The sequence below is a fragment of the Leucopleurus acutus genome (genome assembly GCF_964270905.1).
Source record: "Leucopleurus acutus genome assembly, chromosome: 12".
NCBI lineage: Eukaryota > Metazoa > Chordata > Mammalia > Artiodactyla > Delphinidae > Leucopleurus > Leucopleurus acutus.
Genome location: NC_139154.1, coordinates 19,578,028 through 19,605,585, shown reverse-complemented (window position 1 = coordinate 19,605,585; position 27,558 = coordinate 19,578,028). Strand labels below are relative to the sequence as shown.

The 27,558-nt window shown below is 44.3% G+C and overlaps 1 protein-coding gene across 1 annotated transcript in view; it reads left to right on the top strand.

The window, feature by feature from the left end:
• Positions 1–27,558, top strand: part of AFF3 (ALF transcription elongation factor 3) — a gene marked incomplete at both ends in the record, with an annotated part of 555,587 nt that overhangs the window by 417,883 nt on the left and 110,146 nt on the right. Inside the window, one exon of the mRNA XM_082851313.1 lies at positions 17,555–17,606. Coding sequence (XP_082707439.1) covers positions 17,555–17,606 — 52 coding nt within the window. The remainder of the gene's footprint in view (positions 1–17,554; positions 17,607–27,558) is intronic.

Below are 27,558 nucleotides of genomic sequence, written 5' to 3'. Positions count from 1 at the left end.
CAGCAAGTAGAAAAGCACTCTTTTGAAGTCAAATTCTGTCTCAAAAGTTTGCACTCGCACTTAAAATTTTTCATTGAATCATTTTTCTTTGCACTTGAGATTCCCTTCTGCCAACTGAAAATCAAGCGCAGGCGGACCTCGGAGATACTCTAGGTTGGGTTCCAGACCACAGCATTAAAGCAAATATCGTAGTAAAGCGAGTCACACAATTTTTTTGGTTTTACAGTACATATAAAAATGATGCTGGCGCTATGCTGTAGTCTATTAAGTGTGCAATAGCGTTATGTCTAAAAAACAATGTACATACCTTAATTTTAAAACACTTTATTGCTAAAAATGCTAACCATCATCTGAGCCTTCAGTGAATCAGAGCAGTAAAACATCAAAGGTTACGAATCACAGGTCACCATAACAAATATAATAATAATGAAAAAGTTTGAAATATTACAAGAATTAGCAAAATGTGACACAGAAACATGAAGTGAGAAAATGCTGTTGGAAGAATGGCACCGATAGACTTGCTTAACGCAGGGTTGCCACAAACATTCAGTTTGTAAAAAACACGATTATCTGCAAAGCACAGTAAAGTGAAGTGCAGTAAAACGAGGTCTGCTGTAGATGAATACATAAAAAGTTGGATAGGCAGAAACCCAAAATATACCTGATCTAAAACCATGAGGACATGCTGAAGCTTTCTTGCAGAGTGGCCTGACCAATGCTGGTGTTAGTTTGTGGTATAAAGCAAAGTGATTCGGTTACACATATATATATTCTCTTTCATATTCTTTCCCATTATGGTTTATTACAGGAAATTGAATATAGTTCCCTGTGCTGTACAGTAGGACCTTGTTGTTTATCCATTCCGTATATAATAGTTTGTATCTGCTAATCCCAAACTCCTAATTTATCCCTCCCTCGCCTCCGTCCCCTTGGCAACCACAAGTCTGTTCTCTATGTCTGTGAGTCTGTTTCTGTTTTGTAAATAAGTTCATGTGTGTCCTATTTTAGATTCTACATATAAGTGACATCATATGGTATTTGTCTTCCTCTGTCTGACTTCACTTAGTGTGATCATCTCTAGGTCCTTCTGTGTTGCTGTAAGTGGCATTATTTCATTCTCTTTTTTTTTTTTTGCCTATGCCACCTGAAAATTAGAACATTTCATATATTGACCTAATTTTCAAACCTATTCACTGTAAAAAAGAAAAAGTGGTGAACTAGTCTTGGTGGTGTGTGTGTGTGTGTGTGTGTGTGTGTGTGTACATATATGTATGAGATCTTTAAAAACATTTTATTGGAATATGGTTGCTTTACGATGTTTTGTTTCTGCTGTACAGCAAAGTGAATCAGCTATACATACACATGTATCCCCTCTGAGATTTCTTTTTTAATTGAGGTTATCTGACTTACATATTCTGACCACCTGGATTCGTTTTACAGTGAATAGTTCTAGAAGCATCAGAGATAACATGCATAGTACTACAAAAATGGTAGCATTAAAAGTGAATTCACGGAAATGCCTTGGTTTGAGGATCAAATGCCAGTCTCCCAGTTCAGTGAATAGCTAACAGGATGCTTTTGCTTTAACATGGAACATAAATGGCTTTTCCTTCTCTTTACATTTAAGTGATCCGCTTACTACGTTTGTGGCAGAGAGGGTGAGTGGATTCATGTAGAAGGCTGCGTCTAGGCATAGGCAGCCGAAGGCACACGTTCCAGAGAGGGACAGCTTGGAGGTGCAGCACCGGCGGGATCCCTGCAGTATCCGGTTCCAGCTGGTTCTGCCCATAATCACAGGGGCCAGAATGGGCATCTTGGTCCACACAGCATAGGAGGTTAACATTCCATAAGTCTCAAATGACCTATGGATACCCTGAACAGAGAGGCAGTGGCTTCTTTCCCTCAAGACTTAATGGGAATGGAATATTACTCAGCCTTAAAAAGAAAAGCAAGGGCTTCCCTGGTGGTGCAGTGGTTGAGAGTCCACCTGCCGATGTGGGAGACGCGGGTTCGTGGCCCGGTCCGGGAAGATCCCACATGCCGCGGAGCAGCTGGGCCCGTGAGCCACAACTACTGAGCCTGCGCGTCCGGAGCCTGTGCTCCGCAACGGGAGAGGCCACAGCAGTGAGAGGCCCGCGTACCAAAAAAAACGAAATTGAGTTATTTGTAGTGAGGTGGATGGACCTAGAGTCTGTCATACAGAGTGAAGTAAGTCAGAAAGAGAAAAACAAATACCATATGCTAACACATATATATGGAATCTAAAAAGAAAAAAAAATGGTTATGAAGAACCTAGGGGTAGGACAGGAATAAAGACGCAGATGTAGAGAATGGACTTGAGGACACGGGGAGGGGGAAGGGTAAACTGGGACGAAGTGAGACAGTGGCATGGACATATATACACCACCAAATGTAAAACAGATAGCTCGTGGGAAGCAGCTGCATAGTACAGGGAGATCAGCTCGGTGCTTTGTGACCACCTAGAGGTGTGGGATAGGGAGGGTGGGAGGGAGACGCAAGAGGGAGGGGATATGGGGATGTATGTATAAGTATAGCTGATTCACTTTGTTATACAGCAGAAACTAACACATCATTGTGAAGCAATTATTCTCCAATAAAGATGTTTAAGAAAGAAAGAAAAAAAAAAAGACTTAATGGGGCAGGAACAACTCAATGAACTAAAGTGGAGAAAGCTTTAATTAGAGAAACTTAGGAACTGTTGACTTCCAAGGTAGAACAGGTACTTCTCCCCCTCCAGTTAGTACTGAGTTAACTTGGATAGTGGACTTTGTCCTTCACATGACTGTACCTTGGGAAGGACACTGGGGAACTAATATTTAAAGACTATACAGGTGTTTCAAAGACTGGAGAATAAAACCTATGAGGAAAGAAAAAAAGGGGCCAGGATTTTCTGACAAGGAAAGAAGATGGGGATCTGTACTTCCACTTTTTATCGCTTCACTAGGCTTACTTATCTGTCTTTCCCTTCAATAAACAGTGAGCCATGTGAAGGCAAAGGCTTTCCAACCTTCTCTCTCGAGCATCTAGAATGTACCTGGTTCACTGGTGGTGGTCAATGAATTAAGAAGTTTCTGTTCTCTGTTAGAAAAAGTGAAATGGACTTAAGTTACAGCCTGGTGATTGTTCCAAGATGGAATGGGTAGTAAAATTCCAATACGAATGTTGAATATTGAGTCATTCCTGTGTATCAGCCACCGTATAAAATGTTGTATGCATTTTCCCCCATGTAATTCCCACATTCCTTGGGGGTTAACGCTCTTATTTGTCTATTTTAAAGATGAGGAAACTGAGGGAGCGACTCTGAGTTCTTCGCACAAGGACACACAGCTAGTATGTGGCAGAGCCGGGATATGAATCCATCAATCAGGCTTTCTGACTGCAGAGCTCAGGCTCTTAATTACTATACCCACCAGTCAGAATTCAGTCTGGAAAAGAGAAACCACTCTAGGTGTTTTAATAGGAGGGCACTTAACATAGGGCATGAATGCCTTCCAAGTCCATCAGGAGGGCTAGGGAATCTAAGGTCAGGGGGCCAACAGGAAATCAGTGATTAGTTCAGGAAATCAGTAAATGCCAGAATTGCAGAGAACTGCTAACAGACATCTCAGCATCGACAAGTTTTATTCCCAGAAGGATGCCTGGAAGCCTCTGGCAGAACCTCACATCTGCCACCTGCTGAAGCTTATACACCTGCTTCCACTGCCCCGGTACAACGATGGCCTTTGTTACCCTTCGGCCTTCCAAACCCTGTGGGGGTGCCTCTCATTGGCAACATCTAACTCAGAACCCTGCAGGCAGGCATGTAGGAAATGTAGTTCCCAGTCCTCTAGCCCCTGTGAAACAGGGTAGTGCTCCAAAGGGAGAAATGACGCTGAGATGTCCACAGATAACCTTGCATACTGTGCCATACTGTCTTGAAGAAACCTTGGGGACTTCTCCAGAGAACTTGGAAGGCAGGATAACCTATGGTATCTTTTGTATTTCCTCCCAGAGGCTAAAGAACAGGCCCGAAAATGATCTCAGATGCCCTAGCACTGCCTATGATTTCTGAAAACAACCCCTGAAGAATTCTGAAACGCAGAATGATAACTCCTTAACTCATTAGTAAGGATGGGCTTGTGCCTTACCCTAGGTACTCAGGAGGTAACACCCCTCCCCTGGAAGCATTCATATTCAAATGGAAGAGGGGGGAAAGGTGGAGGCTGTTGAGTTGATACACAGTCTTAATACAATGCACTAGTTCTGTACAAAGGCAGATAAGATGCGGAGAATTCTATTCTGTGGATTGCAGATGGTTTTAATGAGAGGCGAAAGTTCGCTTGGAATCAGGCCGTGGTTTTCAACCCTGGCTGAATTGTAGATTCATCTGGGATGCTTGTCAAAAATGCCGATGCCTGTGCCCAATCTAGGACCAATTAAATTAGCATCTCTGGGAAGGAGGCCCACAAATCAGCGTCTAAGCACCACGGGCAATGCTGACCTCATCATTGAGCAACCCCTCGGAGGCTTTACAGTTTCCAGTGTGCTTTCACTTTTATTGTCTCATTTGTGTCTCTACTGTCGTAGCGTTTTATTAGCGGACAAACTAAAACTCAGAGTTCGGGACTTGATCCAGGGAACAGAGCTATTCAAGACATTCGGCTCTGCAGACGGTCCAAGTTCACTCTGTGTTGTCTGGGGGTTCCTACGCTTTGCTGTAAATTAGAATCACCTAGGGAACTTTTAAAACTCTGGATGCCCAGATCACACCCCAAATCTATTCCATCAGAATGTGGGGGTGGGGTGGGAGCCAGGCATCAATATTTTTCAGAGTTCCCAAGTTGTTCCAGTGTGCAGTAAAGTTTAGAAACCACCATGTTAGGCCATATTCAGGAAACATGTGGCATGGGCGTAGCTCAACATGTGTGCATTTGCTTATTTGGAGATTATGCTGGGTTCTCTTTCCTGACCCTAACAGTTTATCTGTTCAATTAAATCTCTTAATTAGGGGCTGTCTCAGGAATCAACTTGTCAATAACGATAGCCACAGACATGCAAAAACTGGTATTGGGCCCGCCGTATGTGTGAGCCTTCTAGATTCAATACATTCTTCCTGTCAAAAGTTATGAATGAGGGCTCCCCTGGTGGCGCAGTGGTTGAGAGTCCGCCTGCCGATGCAGGGGACACGGGTTCGTGCCCCGGTCTGGGAAGATCCCACATGCCGTGGAGCGGCTGGGCCCGTGAGCCATGGCCGCTGAGCCTGCGCGTCCTGAGCCTATGCTCTGCAGCGGGAGAGGCCACAACAGTGAGAGGCCCGCGTACCACAAAAAAAAAAAAAAAAAGAAAGAAATGCCCATGGTCAAGTCTGTGCAAAGCTTCCCAGTCGAGGTCCCCCAACCTCTCTTCCAGTTCTGCTGAAAAAGGGCCATGTTCTTTCACACTCTGTACTTGAATTCATTACGCCTTAGAAACGGAATTCTCTAATACCAAGAACATTAGTTCAGAAGCTAATTTTCTAAAAGTCCTTGTACCGAACAAAGAGAGGAATTTTAAAACCATCTTTGAGGAGCGAGCCTTCCCTATTAAAGTACCCTTTCTAGAGTCCAGCTTGTTTTTTGATAGAAATGATCGAGTCCGTCCAGCCCTCTTTCCCTATAATTCTTTTAGGAGGAAGCAATTTTCAAGTCAGTTCGGAGAAAGCTACTTTACAACCGTGGCCTGCAGTGCCCTGAGTGGAAAAGATGGAGCATCTTCATATTTTCCCAGTCACACCAGCTGTGTGCGGTGCTTACAGCTTTCTGGGTGGAAAGAGTCCTGAGATGTTCAGGGAAACTGGGCCCAGCATTCCATTTCTCCCAGACAAACAGTTCCCTCCAGGCTGCTCAGATCCCCTATCTAGTCCCCTTGCAACTGTAATTCCAAGTAAAAAGAACAACGAGCACACTTTTTAAAATACACAACTAAAAAAAAAAAAAACAAAACTAAAAAAAAAACCTGGGATATTTCAAATAACTTTAGCGAGATGTGTCTTTACTACATCCAACAGAAGTGGGGACGTGATAAATGAGAGCAAACAGTGGACAGACTTCCCTTGCCAAGTGGTCAGCGTTTTACAAGGTGTGTTTGCAAGGCTGCCCCTGTTCTGTTTTCCGAGGCCATGGCTCCTAAACGCATGGCCCTGAGCGTACCCCTCTGTGGGCCACCTGCAGCTGTGTGCTGGTTTCTGCCTTACAGCTGTTTTGTAAGACATCACGGCGCGCCATGCCATGAGCAGATAGCATCATCAGAATTGGGAGCAAGGTGGGTCGTTAACACGTTCAACTGGCTCAGAAACAGGCCTCTGGCATCCCTGTGTCCACCAGCAGTCGTCATTGGGGCTGTGCGGTTGCAATCCGTTCTGACCAGAGCCTTCCCTTTTTCCCGCTCAGCTCCTCCACACTCGAAGTTACCAGGGCCTTTACGTAATTTCACAGGCTTGTCCAGTGCACCCTGTGAGGCAGGAATTGTAGAGAAGACTGACCCCTGCAAGAGGCAAAGGAGAGCTGCGGGGAGGCGGGGACATGACACCTTCTGGAGTTGTCAACACCCTTCGCCTTCTGCAGAAGCTCTGAGCCCGTGTTGTCCAGTCCAGCAGCCACTGGCCACACATGGCTACTGGGCCCTTGAAATGTGTACGTTGTCACCTTGAAATGCTATGTTGGCTTAAATATATTGACTATATTGTAATTTTACCTGTTTTTACTTTTTTTTAATGTGGCTATTAGAACATTTTAATGACCTGTTAGGCTTGCTTTATACCTCTGTGAGACAGTTTGAATGATGGCCGTTCATGCTTTAGCGCAAGCAATTGGGAGTGACCTTGAAAAGGGACACACTAAATATTTACTACCATCCAGTGGCATACCAGTTACTTGTTGATGCCAACAAATTACCCCCAAACTTAGTGGCATTTGTTATCTCATGGTTTCTGTAGGTCGGGAATCTGAGCATGGCTTAGCTGGGTCCCCCGGCTAAGGGTCTCTGGAGAGGCTGCAGCCGGGGCTGCAGTCACTTCAAAGCCTGACTAGGGAAAGATCCATTTCCAAGCTCACATCGCGTGATTGTTGGCCAGACTCAGTTCCTTCCAGTGGTTGGGCTGAGAGCCTCATTCCCTCCTTGGCCGTTGACCAGAGGTCCCCTAAGCTCCCGGCCGTGGGGATTTCTCCATACGGCAGCTCCCAACGTGGCAGCTTTCATCATCCGAGCAAACCAGCCAGAGAGCCAAAGAGTATGCATGCCAGCAGGTGGACATCACCCAGTCTCACGAGTGACACCCCATCACTTTGCCCTGTTCTGTTCCCTAGAAGGAGGTCACTAGGTCCAGCCACACTCAGGGTGGGGAGGACACAGTACCAGGAGGCTGGGGTCGTTGGGAGTGTCTTAGAGCTGCCTGCTGCAGCTAGATAACGAGGGTCCCGTTAACCTTACACCCGTCCACCAGCGCCGTGTACTGACTGTAAGGGGTCCAACGTGCTGTGTTCCCATTTGCTGGTTAATGCATTAAAGAAACTCGGAAATCATCTGTAAGAAACTACAGACAGTGGTGACTTTGGGGGAAAGAGTGGGAAGTGAGCAGGTGGAGACAGGAGGGGAGGTAGACATTTCCCTGGATTTCTTCTGGGGGGGGGGATGGCATTGGAACCCTGTGTGGGTATCACTTTTCCAAAAGAAAAGAACATCGTGGGAGTGCAGGATATAACCTGCCTCCATCCCCAGGCATGCCATGCTCGGCGGTCACCTTCCCCGACTCCATCTGACTTCTGTAGCAGTCTGAAGCCAGCACAGGTCCTTCCTCCTCCAGTGCTCTGCTCGAGGGCCCATCCCACCGTGTAACAATCACTGGATTACCTGTCTCTGTCCCCTGATAACCCGATGCTTTGAGGGCAGGCACAGAGCCTTTGGAACTTGTATTCAGTGAGTCAGGCTCAGTTGGTTGAATGGACGAGCTCTTTTCCTGAGCAGATTTGGGGGTGAGAGGAGGGGGTCCCTGGTCCTCTCTGGGGTCCTACCCTGTGGGCCAGGGCAAACTGGGAGAGATCTGGGGAGGAGTACCCATCCTCAGGGCCCCAGGCCCCCCACCCATCCACCCAGACCACAGGCCCCAGTATGCCCTCAGAGGTGGCTCAAGGGGCCATATCACAGGCTCTCGACGTTCAGTAGCTGACTAGACATGTGATGAACCTCTGCGGGCAGGAGGTGACGGCCTAGCCCAGCGCTTCTAAAACTGTGGCCTCTGCCCGGCAGCCTCTGCATCACCTGGGGACTTACTATCAATGCAAATTTGGGGGCCCCTTCCCACCCCTGGAGGTGGGCCCAGACACCAGTGTCTTAACAAGCCCTCAGGTGATGCTGCTTCTGCTCTAGTCTGAGAACCACTGGCCCAGCTTTGACTCCCAGGGTGCCTGTGGAGGGAGCTTCCTGCTTCCCTAGGGCTGGAGGTCAGAGCAGGTGGCCTGCTAAGGCCGCTTTTCTCTGTAAACATTCTCCCGCAGCACCTCCGCGTCCTACGGCAGTCCACCTGCCCCAGAGGACTGATCTGATGAGGAACTTCTCGGTACACTTGGCCGCTAGCGTCCCGTTTGCAGTTACTTGGAAGAATATTTTGTGACTTCATGCTTTTCCAAATGTGCCGTCGTGGTGGAGCTCGGGGACATGTTGTTCCTTAGAAAGAATGAAGGATCCTGCAGACACAGAGCGTTTGAGAGGATGTATATCCTGGTGCCGTGTGGCCCAGAGCCTAGAGGACTTGACGAAGGCTCCTTGGGGGCTCAGCAGATGCTCTGTTGCTCTGCTCATCATTTAGCATACGTGTCATCTGATTTTATTTGCAGATGCTGTTAGGAGAAAAGAAAAAGATGAATCTAGTTTTTCTAACTACCCAAAAGCTGTTGGATGTGTGTTTGGGGAGACATTTCACTGTTATAAGGAAGCGTCTAGAAAATACCTAGAGACAGTTTATTAGTTTGTAACAGAAGAAAGAACACTTCCCTGGTCTCAAGCCCAGTTGGGGAACTGGCACCATCTCCCAGTCCAGTCCTTGTGGCCACCTGGTGCAGGAGCTCCGGGGTCCAGTCTGATTATTGCCTTTGTTCCTGGTCCACGAGAAGCTGCTCTGGTATTATAGAGTCACAGGCTGTTGCCTGAGGGCGAGGCTCTGTCCTACACACCATATCACATGCGAAATGTTTCCAGAAGTAGTCAAACATTCTATGTAGCACTCTACCATCTAAAAGCACTGCCATGTCCATTTCCTATTGAATTTTTAGAACAACGATGGGAAATGTCTTACCTGACATATGAGGAAGTAAGTGCTCAAAGAAGTAACCGGACTTCACCCCAGGCTCCTGACTCCAGTGTGGATCCTGACTCAGATTCCAACCTGTCAGTTTTACTTTTATGAGTCGTATCAGCTCAGATCCAGGGAACCCTCTAAATCCCCAGTGATCTAACTGGACTTTCCACGCATTGGTAAAGGCAGAGTCAGAATTCAGAGCCACGAGGGGCTGTAGAGGTCCTTTTATCCCAGCTTCGTTTTAGAGATGTGGAAATAATATCCAGAGTGAGTGCACACGTTGCCCAAGTTTACAGAGCTGGTTACGGACAGAACTCAGACTCAATGCTGGCCAGCCTCATTCCGCCACTCCACACTCTAGTACCACAGACTGTGCCCTTTTATAAGTGTTGATTTTTACTTTCCTTTGATTTCCATTTATTCTATATTAATATACTAGATATGGGACTATTTGGAAAGGCGCTTGCTTGACTGAGATGTTGAAGACACACGTTCATCCCGCATCTCACCAGGGTTTGACAGGTCTCCTGAATGAGGTTGGCTTTTGCGAGGGTCTGAAGTAGCAAGAAATGAGATGCTGTCCCCCAGGGAAAACAGGCCTGTGTCAAGGTCGCAGGTGGACTTATCGTATAAGTGGAAGAAAAGGACCATTGGAACCTATTGTTCTTAAACAGAAGAGGTACAGGACACCTTCGCCCCAGGGTGAACATGGCAGAATCAGAAGATCATTTGTGATTTCATTGACAGCTAGAACCAATCCTAGGAAGAGGGGGTCCAGGAAGAAGATGTGTGTGAACAGAAACCATCTCCCTATGCTCCACATTGCCTCAAAAGATGTAGGTAGGAAACCCAGGTAGGAAAGCATCAGAGCTGGAAGCTCTCAGGTCATCTAGACCACCCTTCGTCTCGTTCCTGATTTCTACGTTGGCTTCCAGACTAAGCTCCTTCCTTTGTGCCTTGGATGCGCTACATCACCAACCCCAGGCTGAGCCTGTCCAGGCCATCCTGGTTCCCAGTTAACTGGGGAATGGCGCAAGCTAAATTCTTCTGAACGAACGTGGAGAGGAAGGTGGTCAAGTGTTTTTGAAAATAAGCCCAGGCAGATGGCCGTGCTGACCCTGACAGAGCAGTGGACTTCAAAAACAATGAAATGAGTTTTATAACTTCTCCTCCTGTTCCAAGCAGTGGAGAGGATGGCTTGGATTCCTTCAGAGAGGTGGACTTGCATGACAGATAGGTTTATCATGCACGGCTAATTGTTAGAATAGATATTTGCGTATATGAATATGGGGTTTTTTTAGTAGTACTATCATTTGATCATTGGGTTGTTGTGAGGTTTCAATGAGATGTACTATAGAAAATATCTTTTTTTTTTAACATCTTTATTGGAGTATAATTGCTTTACATTGTTGTGTTAGTTTCTGCTGTATAACAAAGTGAATCAGCTATACGTATACTTATATCCCCATATCCCCTCCCTCTTGAGTCTCCCTCCCACCCTCCCTATCCCACCCTTCTAGGTGGTCACAAAGCGCTGAGCTGATTTCCCTGTGCTATGCAGCTGCTTCCCACGAGCTATCTGTTTTACATTTGGTAGTGTATACACGTCGATACCACTCTCACTTTTTCCCAGCTTACCCTTCCCCCTCCCCGTGTCCTTAAGTCCATTCTCTATGTCTGCATCTTTATTCCTGTCCTGCGCCTAGGTTCTTCAGGACCTTTTTTTTTTTTTTAGATTCCATATATATGTGTTAGCATACGGTATTTGTTTTTCTCTTCCTGACTTACTTCACTCTGTATGACAGACTCTAGGTCCATCCATTTCCATACAAATAACTCAATTTCATTTCTTTTTATGGCTGAGTAATATTCCATTGTATGTGTGTGCCACATCTTCTTTATCCATTTTGCATATATGAATATGTTTAATGGGGATTCATAAACATCTGCCTTTGGCTTTAAATCTCAAGTAGGTGGAGATCATAGAAGCACCGGCTATAGAAACAAATCTGCAAACCAAACAGCCCATATAAAAGTCAGATTTTCAAGAAGCCATTAAGACATAGCAAAATGAAATGAACTTTAAAGGACTAAAGGATTCAGATCTGATAAGGGCCCCAAATGACAAGTAATTCCAGGGAAACCCTATTAATTAAAAACTGCTGCTCTGTGAAATGACTGCCGTTACATTTGAAGGTAGTTAATGTGCCCGTTTGCAATACCTGTGTAAGATACAGATGAACCCTAGAAGCAGTTGGCCATCTGTTATGGGTAGGCTACTATTTCTGCTTCCTGAGAAATTGTGGACCTCAAAAATATAAGCACCAGGGACTTCCCTGGTGGTACAGTGGTTACGAATCTGCCTGCCAGTGCAGGGGACATGGCTTCGAGCCCCGGTCCAGGAAGATCCCATATGCTGCAGTGTAACTAAGCCCGTGTGCCACAACTACTGAGCCTGCGCTCTAGAGCCCACATGCCACAGCTGCTGAGCCCGCGTGCCACAACTACTGAAGCCCGCGTGCCGAGAGCCCGTGCTCTGCAACAAGAGAAACCGCTGCAGTGAGAAGCCCACGCACCGCGGTGAAGAGTTACCCCTGCTCGGCACAACTAGAGAAAGCCTGTGTGCAGCAACGAAGATGCAAGACAGCCAAAAATAAATAAATAAATTTATTTTTAAAATATATATGTATATAAAAGCACTAGCTACAACGTAAAGTTGTCTACTGCTCAATTAAAAAATAGTACACACAGGGAAGCTACCATCATCAGATAGTAAAGTTGGAAGGGTTGTATTGAATTCCTCCCTTTTCTGAGGGCCTTACCTTCAGATGAGGTGACTGGGTTCTGTGAGAGTTCATTATGCCAGACCTTCAGAATTTTAAGGCACTTAAAAATGGCTAAAATGGCAATGCTGATTTGAATGTAATGTGTGAGAAGAACCAGCTCTGGGAGACAGTATGCTTTCCAAAGATAGGTGCCCACCACTGAAAGAACGCAGTAGAAAATTGAATGTGTAGGTGATTGGGTGTTTGAATGCCAATTCTACTGTTGGTGGTGAGGCAGTGTTTTCTTCATCCTTCACTTCCAGAAGCAGAGAGGTTCACCTGAGGTGGTCCTTGGCAAACCACAGATGGCAATGTTTGTACTGGGTTCCCCGATCTGAGCTCAGAGGCAAACCTCCACACACCCTTTCCTCTACACAGTTCCCATGGGACACTCTGTCCCTGCGTGAAAGCATAAGAGCCTTCAGCCCGTGGCTCAAACCTTTTGACCCTTTGTACCAGGTGTTCAGGGGGCATGTTGTAATTTTCCTGGGACAATAATTTTAAGAAACTGTTGTCTACACAGTTCACCAGTGAAAAATGGATAGAATCTGAATCACCTAATTGCATGTTTAGAAAAAAAAATCCTGCCTCGGTCCTGTCAGGGTCCCACTGTGAAGTCAGCTGTCTGGTCAGACTCCACTGTGAAGTTACCACCAGGCACTGACCGGAAGTGCTCTGGACACAGTGTGACAGCTGCTCAGGTGCTCAGGGCACGAAGTCCAGGTTTCTCTGTACCTCTGGCTGCACCTCTGCTCTCTGGCCTTCATTCACAGAGTTTGATTTTATTATCTATTTTATTTCAGCTGTTGTCATCAGGCTGTGGGTACTCCAGGCTGTGTGGCCGACCACAGGCTCCCAGGATATGTCCCCGGTGCACTCAGGCTGGTGGCCATGTTTTCTGTCCTCTGCAGGCATGAACTCACATCAGATCAATCAACCATGGCAGCAGTTATATCCTAAAATAGATCCCCCTCCACAACCTCTAGAAAACGTCATCTTTTCTTCTCAAGATGGCCTGAAAACAGAGCAAATGGCTTAGTTTTAAGGCATTGTTACAGAAACATCTTCTGTCCCAAACTGCTTACGCATGCAAGTTTCTTAAACGCTCCAAGGCATGGCCCTCAGAGGTAAAAGAGGAACACTAATGAAGAATGAACATGTGTTGAATGTTGGTTCCGCGCAAGGTTCTGTGCTAATAGCAAGCTGAGTGGCAGAGCCAGGATTCCTCCTAGGCAGTCTGACTCCAGAGTCTGTGCTCAGACCCCCGAGGTCTGCTGCCCCGGCAGCACCCACCTCGAGGTAGGGTTGAATGAGGTCAGGTTGGACAGGAGCTGGGACACCTAGGAGGGTGCTGCAGGGACACGAAGGGGGGGTGGGCACCAAGGGACATGGAAGGAGCGTGGCTGTGGGTAGGTGGGCGTCACCATCGGGAGGAAGGCCTGGTGGTGCTCAGATGAGGGGGGTGTAGGGATGCAGAGGTGCGTCAGGCCCTGCGAGTCAGTGTGATACTGAAGCATGGGGCCTGCACTTATGTGCTGATGACCCTTCCCAGTCTCCATCCTCAACGCTTCAGAGCATCAGAGTCTTGGCCTTCCTTGCTTTTTCAAAAACAGAGTCAGGTATCCTCCGTCTCTGCCCTGTGTCCTAACCAACACTTATTTTGCATTTTCTTTCACTCTTGGTTTAAAACTTTTGTTATTATTATTCTTGTTTAATTTACTTACGCCAGTGTAATTCCTTTTGAAAACAGACAGATGATAAACATGTTGTCAAGCAGGTGGGATCAGATTCGGGGGCAGACTGCTCCGATGGTGCCATTTGTGTGTTTCAATGGAGGCAGACACAGCCTTCACCAAACGAGGACAGCTCTCAGGCTCCTAAGTGGCCCCAGCTCTTCCGTATTCTTCTCTAACTTCACATCTTCCTCAGCTCCTCCTCAGGCTCTCTAAGAAGCCACTCTGGTTTTCCCAGCATTAAAAGGGACCAGCACTGTGCTTTGGAAGTTGAGTCCCAGGGACTCCACTGTGACCAGAATGATGCAGAAGGGCCGGGCGTGTTCTTGGGTGGCCTTGAGACTGAGTCATCTCAGCGCACGCCTGTTGGGGTCTGGGGTGCCGGGCAGTGGTGACCGTCTGTTCCAGGAATGCGGTCCCTCGTGCTGGTAGCAGCAGGCTCACAGGATTACTGTGCAATGTGAATGAGCTGTCAGACTCGGTGTTCCCATTTTTCCAAGACATTCTGAAGTTTATTGGAGTCTAACTTCTCTCCAGGCCTCTGTTGAATACAGAATGTTTTTACATTTGATCCTTTGTTTTTGGATCTCAGACCAGAAACACAATTAATCTTTTTTTTTTTTTAACATAAGAGAGGTAAATTCAGTGATAATTTCTATTCCCAAAGTGAGGTGGATCTCTGACTGCTCTTCTTCTGGAAAGGATGACAAGGGAGCTGAGTCTCACTATAGAAATGACAAAACCATGGCCCAGAGGTGTGACTCTCCCAGGATCAGGGGTGTGAAAGGCAGCCTGAGATTCAACCAGACACATGTTCATGTGTTGACACATTGAGCGTGCACCTAGAATAAACAAAACAAGTTCTACTCCCTACCTTAAAAGGAACCCCACACACGGCTTTTGCTCTGCCAGCTTCACGTGGTAACCGAGTCACGGGACGGGTGTGCGGCCAAGCTAAGATCCCTTGCTTTGGGGCATTTAGGGGCATCTTGCTGTGGTTGGCCGTGGCCTTCAAATCTGTCCACACCGTCGCCCATACGCAGATGAAACTCCTCAGTCACCCTTGACGTGACTTCCATCTAACGGGGGACATTAACAACGATTGTGTGTTCTTCCCTTCCCCTTCCCATCCCCCGACAGAACCACCCACACTTTGAACACCCAGTGTTTACAGGGCAGTCCTTGAGATTAAACCGAATCGCAGTTGGCAGCTGACCCCAAAAGAGGGAGTGAGGAGTGGAGGGTAAGAAACTGTCCTGACTTCTCTGGTCCTTTTCATCAGAAATGTATTTGTGCCTTTGGGTAGGAAATTCATCTTGGGGGGACTTCCCTGGTGGCACAGTGGTTAAGAATCCGCCTGCCAATGCAGAAGACACGGGTTCGAGCCCTGGTCCGGGAAGATCCCACATGCCGCAGAGCAGCTAAGCCCACGAGCCACAACTACTGAGCCCACGTGCCACAACTACTGAAGCCCGTGCACTTAGAGCCCGTGCTCCGCAACAAGAGAAGCCACTGCAATGAGAAGCCCGCGCACCGCAACGAAGAGTAGCCCCTGCTCGCCACAACTAGAGAAAGCCCATGCACAGCAACGAAGACCCAACGCAGCCAAAACAAAAAAACAAAAAAAATCGTCTTGGGGCAGCTGCCCAGCCCAGCCAACCAACTGGTACTGTACTCTGTGCCGTCACCGTGCTGGTCAGTAGTGTCCCAGGACAAAGGAAACACCGTCCTCTCCTAGATTCGCCCCCAAAAGCACTCTAATATAATAAATCACCAGCATCTCTTCTCTTCGAAGCCCAGGTTCAAGTTTGTGAGGTCAAGGGAAATGAGTGACGTGCCACTCAGACGTAAAGGGCGGTTGAGGTGCAGCTGTGCAGTCCTTGCCAGTGTTTGGCTTGTTGGCTTCTGGTTTGAATAATAAAAGAAGGGTACCACTTGCTACTAGTAGAATAGCTGTAGCCAGGGGGGATTTGGTGTCCTAATGGTTATGGCTTAAATTCTTAATACCAAGAATTGCTTTAAAATTTCATAACTGTGCTCTTTAGAACAAATAAAGGAGTTGTTTTATTTTAGGAAATAGGGCGCACATTTATTTTGCAGACTCTCGGACGCTAAAGGAGGACTGGACCTTGGAGATGTCCAGCACAACCCTTCATTTTACAAAGATGGAAATGGGGCTGGGGGCGGGGCCGTTTATTGATTTGCCCCAAACACACAGCCGTGAGAGGCAGAAGTGGGCCCACGCCCTGCCCTGGCAGGTCTTTACCCCAAGCTCACCCCAAAAGTCACTGAAATTACTTATAAAAATATTCAGAGGAATGTATCTACAATAGGCCTATAATTGGCTTTTATAGGAAACAACACATTTTAGGGGTCAGTCTTTGGACTTTGAAGGTGATTTCAGAGAGGAGAGCAAGGCCTTCGAGCCCAGGGACTCAGTGGCCTCCAGACTGATCCCTGGAGCCCCAGGGTCCATCCAAAGACGGACTCTTCCCCTCACTCCGGACAGAAGAGCTCTGCGTTCATCTGTGTGTAGAACACACTTCTGAGTGAGACTTCTTATGAAATGAGTTCATCTGAAAACGATTATTCTACAAAGAAATAAATCAGGAATGCTGAAAAGAATACAGTTTCATCATCGTCAGAAATAATGTTTGAAATTTTTTCTTTTTTTAATTTAATTTTTTAAAATATATCCTCTTTTTTAATTTCATATTGGAGTATAGTTGATTTACAGTGTTGTGTTAGTTTCAGGTGTACAGCAAAGTGATTCAGTTATACATACCCATATATTCTTTCTCAAATTCTTTTTTTTTTTTTTAACTTTTAACTCTTACGGACCCAAAAGTAAGCTTCCCCACTGCGGTTGTCATGACGCAGCTGAGGGACCTAGGGGGCTCTGGGGAGTTCCTCCCCAGAGTCTTTCCAGAAAGTTTCCTCCTATTTGGTTTTCCTCATCCGGTAGGATGTTCAGGCAGCTGTCTTTTCCAGATCTTTGATGGGGGAAGACCCAGCAGCTGCTCTGAGAACTTGAGTTTGTGGTTTTCTAGCTCTCGGCAGGGTTCTGCCCGCTGTCTCCTTCTGCTTCCCACGAATGGTGATGGAGATGTAGCTCAGCACCCGCCACATGGAAAACACTGGACAAATAATTGTGGAATTACAACTTCACAAGGAAAAGCACCTATTTGACTCTGTTCGTTTAAAACCTCATATTCTTTTTTTTTTTTTTTGCGGTACGCGGGCCTCTCACTGTTGTGGCCTCTCCCGTTGCGGAGCACAGGCTCCGGACGCGCAGCCTCAGTGGCCATGGCTCACGGGCCCAGCCGCTCCGCGGCATGTGGGATCTTCCCGGACCGGGGCACGAACCCGTGTCCCCTGCATCGGCAGGCGGACTCTCAACCACTGCGCCACCAGGGAAGCCCGAAAACCTCATATTCCTGAAGCAGGTCATCACGTCCTTTGGCTGTTGTGAGGGTTTACTTTCATGATGTGGCAGTTTGTAATTTCCTAAGTGCATCAGAGGAAAAGGGCTCAAAAGGAAACATTTTTTTTTAATTAGTAAATCTAATACACTCATTACTGAAACATTGCTCTAATACAGGTATTTTGGTGCTAAATTCTCTTGAATTTTCTAAGTATCTGTACCTCTTTGTTCCCTCTTTCAGAATGCTAGAAGATGACCTTAAGCTAAGTAGCGATGAAGAGGAGAATGAACAGGTAAGATTTTCCTTGATGTTGCCGTTCTCTGAATGTGATACGACGATGCCAATCTGGTAGACTGTCCTGGGTATTAACTGAGTCATACAAATGCTCAATTGTGATGCTCTAGGACGCTGGGTATCCTCTGCTGATTATGAGATTCTGTGCCATTGGGCCAGTCTGTTCAAATATCTTGGCTTTAATTTCCCATAAAACTGTAATTCTGGGATCTTCATGGCATCGAAGCCAACAGCAGCTGTTTATAAGGGAGCCGCCTGGGATCAGGCTTCAATGTGAGATAGAGCTTCTTTTTTGGAAAGGTTACCGGCTTTCTGGAGATCAAATGTGTGAGCTTCGCCTCATCAGCATGCAACAGGCATGCTTTAGCGTTAAATATTGAGAAGTCTTATACAGATATCATTAACATTGAGCGGAAGCAAAGGTAGAGGTGAGCTAAAACGATGAATAAAAACTCATCGCGCTCAGAATAGCCTGTTTGTCTTTGATAAATGTGCTTGAAATGTCCTCCCCTGGTGTTGATTTATCAGCTCGAGACATCAGTCAGGGGTTTATAAATACTCTTCTGATCAGTCAGTTAAGGTGATAAAATACCCAATTAACATTCATCACTCTCACTTCTGCATTTCAGGAAATGTTTGTATTTTAAAGCAAGTTTGAAAACATGAAAAGACAGATTTTCCTCCACTTCTGTTTCCTTTTTCTCATACCTGTTTTGTATCGTGTCAAGGTGGGATAAACGTGATAGGTATAAAGACAATTCAGAGAGGTTTTCTGTCATTTTTACACGTGATACAAGACACGTACACTGTTCAGGTCATCTTGGAATGGTGAATTTTATACAGAGGTGTCATGGAATGCTGTGCAGGTGTTGCAGCTCTCTAGACATGCAAATGCACATAATGTACTGAGAGAGTGTGCAGAGGTGAGATCAAAGGAAATTTCCGGGAAGAGCATGTGAGCCAGATATGACTGTGAGATCACAGAAAAGCTTGCTTGCCTTGTAAGAGAAGGTGAGGCATCAAAGAAGGGACTGGGTATGAGATGGAACTCAATGCAGTTTGAAACTAGATTGGCCATCTGAGAAAAGCCCAAGTGAAGAAAGTTTGAGCAAGGAGGGCCACTCAGGCTTTTTTAGAGATCTATTGATCTGTTTCTAGGTGCAAGCAGCAGGCCCGTCAGACATCCACAACCCAGCGATCTTGGCAGATCTGGGGAACGATTTCACCCCTCATGTTGGTTCCTCGTCTTTGTGTCTACAAGCAAATGATTTCATCTCTTGTGTTTTTTTTCCCAGTGGAGGTCCAGATAGGATTGGACCTATGTTTGCTGTGGATTAAGTCACAGCAAACATGTAGAGTGTGTATACTTGATACTGGAAAAGGGATTTACAGACTGTTTCATTCAGCGAGACTTTCTTAATTTGGAAAGAATTTCCTGAATTATCTCCAGGAAATGTTTCCACTGAAAACACAATTTTAAAAAATTAGTTATCAAGGATGAACTAGAAACGTTCTCTAAGGCAGTGAGAACCTTTCGTTTACTCATTTTGCTTCATTAACTACTCCTTTTCAGTCTGTAGCTGTGAAAAATATTGTACTGTGAACCTACCAGTCACATCCTTCTTGCTTTCGGTCCGTACGTATGTACACCTTCCTGTCTTTTACAGTGAAAGCAGCTGACAGAATGAATGACTTTCATACCCTAATCCTCCCTTGTAATTAAGACTCCGGACAGTGGTTTCGTATGTGGCAGTTTAGCGATTGCTCTAACACTGATTATATTAAGTTATCCTTTATATATCCTATATATACCCTGACCTAATCACAAAATCGTAAATCCCATGCTTTTAAAAAACACTAATGACATAGAATTTTTTTTCTCTTCAAGACCGAAATATGATTGCACCCCAAAAGAGCGGAGCCTGTGCATATACACAGCACACATACACGCTCTGCATTTCTCTGGCATTGAGAGATAATTAAGCATCTAACGTAAATTATTTTTTCAGATATAATCAGAGTCCGTCTCTTAACCCAAAATCTTTCAAAAATGTACTGTATGTTCCCCTGCCTCAATAAATATAGTGTACTAAAATCCTTGTCCTTTTCTAACATGACACCTGGTTGTCTTTGTGACTGTCGGTCACCAGCCTGTGTAGCCACTGTGATAAAGGAACATCCACAAGAGCATCGAGTTGCTACAGCTGTTTGCTCTTCCAAAGGAGCCTCATACACTCATGCATTTGCATATTCCCGTCTTGATGTTCCTTTATCATTGCCTCTGTGCTCTCAAAATAAGAGACAGGCTAGTTTAGTGAGTGAGCACCAGCTCAGCAGCTCCCTGGGTTCAAGTCCCTGCTCTGCTACCCAGTGGCTCTGCAGCCTTAGACCCAGTCACTGAACTGCTCGGTGCTCTGGTGCCGCCATTTGTAAAATTGGAATTAACCTTAGATCCCTGCAGCCTGCCACTTCCTCACAACTTGTGCTCACCCACAATCTTCATGTCACCAGATCCAGTAGGCTTTTTTCTTCTTTTTTAGTCAACTTACAATGGAATACACCAGGCATAGAGGAAAGTTACACGTTACCTAAGAATACAACTTGATGAATATTCATAAACCACACTCCCCCGTGTAGCCAGCACCCAGATCAAGACACAGACATGACCAGCCTCTTGGGTCTCCCACATCCCCTTCGGGGCAGCAGCCTCCAAAAGAATAACCACTCTCCTGACTTCTAACACCGTAGGGTAATTGCGCTTGTCTCTGAAGCACAATTACATCAGTAGGATCGTGAGTGCACGCTGCTGTGTCTGGCTTCTGTCGCTCAGCATTTTGTTTGTGAGACTCATGCATGATATTGCATGTAAGTGAAGTTTTTTCATTTCCGTTGCTGGATCCCATTCCATTATGTGCATATACTGTCATTTGCTTACCTGTCCTACTGCTGACGTACACGAGGGCGTTTAGGGCTATTGGAATAGTGCTGTTACTAACATTCTTGTACAGGTCTTTGGGGAGTGTATGGGAACATTCCTATTGGCCTGTCCCCAAGAGTAGAAGTGCTATAGGATGTTCAATTTGAGTAGACTATCCCAAACCATTTTCCCAAAATGGTTGTACCTTCTGACACTCCCACCAGCAGTATAAGAGAATTCCCATTGCTCTGCATTTTCCTCACATGCTTGTCTTTTTATATTCATGAGGAATATTGTTCCGAAGGTTTCTTTTTTTGTATTGCCTTTGTCTGGTTTTGACATTAGGACAGTGCTGGCTTATCATGTGAATTGCGAAGTGTTCCTTGCTCTTCTCTTTCTTGAAGAGATTGTATAACATTAATGTTAATTCTTCTTTAAATGTTTGTCAGAATTTTCCAGGGAAACCATGTGGGCCTGGAGACTTTTAGAAACTTACAAATTCTATTTCCTTAATTGTTAAAGGACCATTCGGATTATTTCACATTGGGTAGGTTATGGTGGTACATGCTCTTCAAGTAATTAATCCATCATGTCATTTACGTTGTCATATTTATGTGTGTAGAGTTGTGTTCCTTCATTGTCCTTTTGATGCCTGGATCTATAGTGATAGCCCCTGTTTCATTCTTGATACAGATCTTCTTTTTTTCTTTGTCAGTCTTACTAGAGCTTTATCAATTTTATTGCTCTTTTCAAAGAACTAGCTTTTTGTTTCATTGGTAGTCTCTGTCAGTTTTTCTTTTTCAATTTCATTGATATCTTATCTTTATTGTTCCCCTCCTCCTGCTTGCTTTGGGTTCATTTTGTTCTTTTTTTTCTAGTTTCTTGAGGGAGCTTAGATTATTGATTTGAGATTTGTCCTCTTTTATTTTTTTTTTTTTACTTTTGAAAATTGATTTATTTTGATTTTTTTTAACATCTCTATTGGAATATAATTGCTTTACAATGGTGTGTTAGTTTCTGCTTTATAACAAAGTGAATCAGCGATACATATACATATATCCCCATATCTCTTCCCTCTTGTGTCTCCCTCCCTCCCTTCCCTATCCCACCCCTTTAGGTGGTCACAAAGCACCGAGCTGATCTCCCTGTGCTATGCAGCTGCTTCCCACTAGCTATCTATTTTACATTTCGTAGTGTATATATGTCCATGCCACTCTCTCACTTTGTCCCAGCTTACCCTTCCCCCTCCCCGTGTCCTCAAGTCCATTCTCTACATCTGCGTCTTTATTTCTATCCTGCCCCTAGGTTCTTCATGACCTTTTTTTTTTTTTTTTTAGATTCCCTATATATGTGTTAGCATACAGTATTTATTTTTCTCTTTCTGACTCACTTCACTCTGTATGACAGACTCTTCCATCCACCTCACTACAAATAACTCAATTTCGTTTCCTTTTATGGCTGAGTAATATTCCATTGTATATATGTGCCACATCTTCTTTATCCATTCATCTGTCGATGGACACGTAGGTTGCTTCCATGTCCTAGTTATTGTAAATAGAGTTTCAATGAACATTGTGGTACATGACTCTTTTTGAATTATGGTTTTCTCAGGGTATGTGCCCAGTCCTCTTTTATAATATAAACATTTAGTGCTGTACATTTCACTCTCATCACTGCTGTAGCCACATCTCACAAATTTTTGTATGTTGTATTTTCATTGTCAGTCAGTTCAGTGAGACATCATCCTCTTTGATGCTTTTAGAAGTGTGTTGTTTTATTTCCAAGTGTTTCCAGGTTCCCTGTGATCTTACTTGTATTGATTTCTAGTTTGGTTCCATTGTGGTCTAAGTACATATCCTGTATGATTTCAATTTTTATAAATGCATTGAGTATTTTTTATGGCCCAAGATATGATCTATGTTGGTATATGTTTTATGTGTATTCTGCTGATGGTGGGTGGAGTGTTCTATAAATGTCAGTTAGAACCTGTTGGTTGATGTTGTTGTTGAGATATTCTATATCCTTGCTGACTTTCTGTCTAGTTGCTCTATCGATTGTTGGGAGAGGAGTGTTGAAGTCTCCAACTGTAATTGTGGATTTGTCTATTTGTCCTTTCCATTCTATCAGTTTTTGCTTCACATATTTTACAGCTGTTATTTTGTGCACACACATTTGGGATTGCTACATCTTCCTGGTGGACTGACCCTTTATAATTACGTATGTTCCACTCTGGTAATCTTCTTTGCCCTGAAGTCTACTTTATCCTATATCAATGTAGCCACTGTTAGTTTCTTTTGATTAATGTTTGCATAATATAACTTTTTCCATTCTTTTACTTTCAACCTACCTATATTTGAAGTGGGTTTCTTACAGACAGCATATCCACTTTGCCAATTTCTGTCTTTTAATTGATGTACTTGGACCATTTACATTTAATGTAATTATTAGTTGATAATTAAACTGATTAATTAATATTAATTAATGTAATGTTACATTAATGATAATTAATTATGTTAGGGCTTAAGTCTACCACTTTATTTTTCGTCTTCTGTTTGTTCTCTTTGTTTTTTCATTTTTCTGTTTTCTCTTTCCTGAACTCCTGTAGCTTCCTGGAACATTTTGTAGAATTTCATTCCTGTTTATCTATAGTATTTTTGAGTGTATCTCTTTGTATAGCTTTTTTTAGTGGCATTTCTGGGTATTACATTATATATACGTAACTCACAGCAGTTCACTGGTGATGGCATTTTATGAGTTTTCTCCCTGAGTATCCTATAACTACCTCCATCACAGAATTGACAATATGAGATTTAGTTATCTGTCTTCCTGATTTCTTGAGTGAGTGACCTGAATCTGATGCTGTGTCTCATTCATCTTTACTTCCCTATTGCATACCATGCTGACTGGCATCTAACAGGGAAGCCTCATCTTCCTGTAACCAGATGCACACAACTACCTTTGTCTTCACTCATTGTCTCCCTTCCCCCTACTATAAGAGGACACTGCCTTCCTCTTATCAAAAGTTTGTCCCATTTCCTCTCAGTTACTTGGGGACTTACTCCTTTGACTCTTTTCTGCCCCTCTTCTCCACCAGAACCACTCACTGGGTCACCAGTGACCGCAGTGGGTCTGCAGAGCACATGTACCAGGCTCTTTTCAGTCCTTTGTCTCACCAGAAGAGTTACAGCATTGAAAACTGTTAATTACCCCACTTTTATTGAGTTGTCTAATACCATACCCTCCTGGTTTGTTTCTTGGGCCTCTGGCTGTGTCTTCTCAGACTCCTTTGCTGACTGCTCCTCCTGCAGCCAATCTTGAATGTTGGAATCTTTTAGCATTTCTGATTTTTCCTCTCCACATCCTCTCTGTCTCTCTCTGGATGATCTCATCAATTCCCATGACCTTCAATTTTTTTTTTTAATAAATTTATTTGCTTATTTTATGGCTGTGTTGGGTCTTTGTTGCTGTGCACGGGCTTCTCATTGTTGTGGCTTCTCTTGTTGCGGAGCACAGGCTTTAGGCATGCAGGCTTCAGTAGTTGTGGCACGTGGGCTCAGTAGTTGTGGCTTGTGGGCTCTAGAGCGCAGGCTCAGTAGTTGTGGCGCACGGGCTTAGTTGCTGCACGGCATGTGGGATCTTCCTGGACCAGGGCTCAAACCCGTGTCCCCTGCATTGGCAGGTGGATTCTTAACGACTGCGCCACCAGGGAAGCCCCATTTTTTATATACTTACAATTTCTAAAATTATACCCTCAGCTCAGAACTCTCTTGTTAACCACAGACCTATTTGACTTTTCCACTTGGATGTCTCACAAGCATTTCAAATCCAAGTTGTGCCAAACTGGAGTTCTGGTCTTTGCCACCCCTCTACCTATCCACACACAAATATGTTCCTCTTGTGACTGTTACCATTTCTAAACCTAGAACTACCAGGCACCCAGTTGTTTAAGTCTAGAAACATTGGGCTCATCCTTGACGACTCCCTATTCCTCACTCAAATGTTAATTTTATCTCTAATCCCTATAAATTCACAAATATTAGTCCATCCACCTCTTTCCATCCTGGCTAGTCTAAACCAGTCCATTCTCCCCCCTCTATAATACAACTTCCTCACAGGGATCTTTTGAAAAAGATCAAGTCAAAGCATCAAAATCAGATCAAGTCATTCCTTGGTCTAAAATCTTAACTGGGTTCGCACTTCACTTGGGGTAAAATCCAGAGCCCGTAGTTGGCCGACAGTACCCTGCACAGCTGGCTTCACTCAACGCTTCCCTTTCACTTCACACTGAGATGGTTCATGGTACTTCCACCCCATGGGTCTTCTTTCAGCTCCTCCAACAAGCCAAACTCAGCTGGCCTCAGGCCCTCCATAGGCCTCTCCCCCCTGATTTTTGCCCCATTAATACCTACTCATCTTGGAAGTGCAGCATAAATTTCACTTCATCAGGGAGTCTCCAGTTATCTAACTTGGACCCCTGGTTAGTCCGTGTCACAATAACCTAAGCTTTCTTCTTAGGTCTCATCATAATTTTAGTTGTGCATTACGTTTACTTTTTTAAGTATCTCAACCAACCAGACTGGAAGTTTCCTGAGGGCAGGAACTGTATCTGGCACAGCAGAGGTGCTGGATACTTGCTGAATGGATGCATGAATGATGCATAATGTTATTGAATTGAGAGTATTTCTTTCTGTCTGTTGTCCAGTATCAAAGATGACTTTGGGTCTCCCTTTTTTTTTTTTTAATTAAACACTGATTTTTTTTCACATTAGTCCTATCCAAAGATCAAAAGTATTGACAAAGAAGAAAAAAACATAGACCCAAGGACAAAAATTGTCTGTAGATAAATACACAAATCACCTACCTATTTAGGAGAAAAGCATTTATCCAATCTCTGTAGAAATGTCAATAGTCACTTCTTAAATGTGCTTCATACCAAGCCATATTGAGGTTATAACTTTCTAGAAGTTATCTCAAACAGAAGCCTCCAAAACCAAGAGAGTGCATTTCTTCACAGCCTTCCCTTTCAAAAACTGTAGCATTTTGACTAACCTCTAGAGCTAGGATCGTGACCAGGTTTACAAAATGTGGAGGTTTAATGGAAATGGAGTCGTAATCTCATGTTTGCTCCTATAATTTTCATACTTGATGAGGTTCAAACTAGAAACAGGACAAATGATTTGAGAATCAGATGTTGTGTCTGAGTAAATGAAGGAAGGACACAAGATATGTGTGGCAGTCGGTTTGATCTCCAGTTAAAACCTGTGGCTCTTGGTTTTAACAATTCTAGACGCCAGTGTTTCTTTGGAAGAAAGTAAAGGAGTTAGAAGATTTAAGACAAAATGATTCCTGAAGGTACTAAGTACTCAAGCCATTTTTTAAATGGATTTGGAAGGGAGAAATGAATGATATTGCCATCTTCCCATTTAGTAAAAAAAAGAAAATGAGTTCTGGGACTTCCCTGGCAGCCCGGTGGTAAGACACCATGCTTCCACTGCAGGGGGCCCGGGTTGGATCCCTGGTCGGGGTACTAAGATCCCGCATGCCACCGGGCGCAGCCAAAAAAATTAAATAAATAAAAGGCAGATTTAAGGTTATTAACAAAAAATGAGTTCTGCCTCTCAAGTGAGGAGGGTAAGCTTGGGAGGTTGGACACAGCAAATATCTAGATGAAATTATTACCGCTAAGGCATGAGGGCAGGGCCACGTGAATAAGACACTCAACAAGGAGCAGCTAAGATCGTTGTCAACTGCACACAGTGTTTCAGAGATGACAGATACATAAGCGCAGGGAAGTAAGGAGAGGGGATGCAAACTAAATGGCTATGTATGTGCCTGCAGCTTCCAGTAATTACATTATCCGTACGAATTAGGCAGTCTTTTCATTTTAATTATATAACTACATTTTTCTCTTTAAGTGAGCATGGTTTATCCACTTAAACTGACAGTTTTAATTTTACAGGCAGTGATCCTGGGATATAATCTGTAGAGGGAAATTCTCCTACTGGCATCATTTACTTCTCACAATGAAGAAAAGTTACCTTTTAATCCCCAGTCAATATTTGGAGAACACACAATTCATTTAATAGATATCCAGGTAATTAGCATAAATCTGCAAGTTAAAGAGCCACTTCTTTTCTTATTCTTAACGCATGGAGTACTAATCATGTCCCTCAAAAAGAATCTCGGTCCTCTTAGAGTGACTCTAAAGCTTTGCATATCAAGGTGTCAGGATTATAGGTGGTGAGATTGCTCTGAGCACTGAATTGCAGTTCTTAACTGCCTTTTGTTAACGTTGGTTTCTTAAGAAGAAGCACAAGGAACATTCCCATCTCAATTTTCTGCTGTTTACCGTAGAGGTCACTGGATAAGTAACATCAGCTCTGGGTGTAATATTAAAAGCAGATTGCCAATTGTAATGGCCGCTGGTCATTTTTTTCCTTGTTCCTTTTTAATATGACAATTGCATAACAGAAAGCAGAGCTTTTCAGAACCTCTGAAGCCATCAGCAGTGCGTGTCCATCCGTCACCAGATGTATTAGCCGAATGATATGCAGATGTGAAATAAAAATATAGGAGGTTTTTGCAGCCCAGCTCCACTTCCCTGGGTGTATTTTTCTTCTCAGAATCAGCTTGGTTGATGCTGAAGTTCTTGGCCTGTGAAAATTTATTACCCACAGAGTCAATCTGCATTCAGGCGGCCAAGTCTGAATAAATAGAGTCATTGTGCTTGTCTGGGATTTGTGGCCAGAGTTCATCCAGTCAGCTTGACATTCACATCCCAGGAGATTCATAAAAGCCAACACCCTGGTATGTGCTCTTGAATCCTGCCAAAATTGTGTAGAATTATATAAACAGGAGTTGAAGCAGTAATCAGGACCAGGTTTGAGGGGTGAGCTCCAAAATCAAGTTTCTCCTACATTAGAAATGAACTATATCGTAGATGGGATTTGTAGCCAACAAGAGCTGAAACACTTTTCCAAAGGAGTCATTCTGAGAAGAATCTTGTATGCCTACTAAATGTAAAATATTGTGC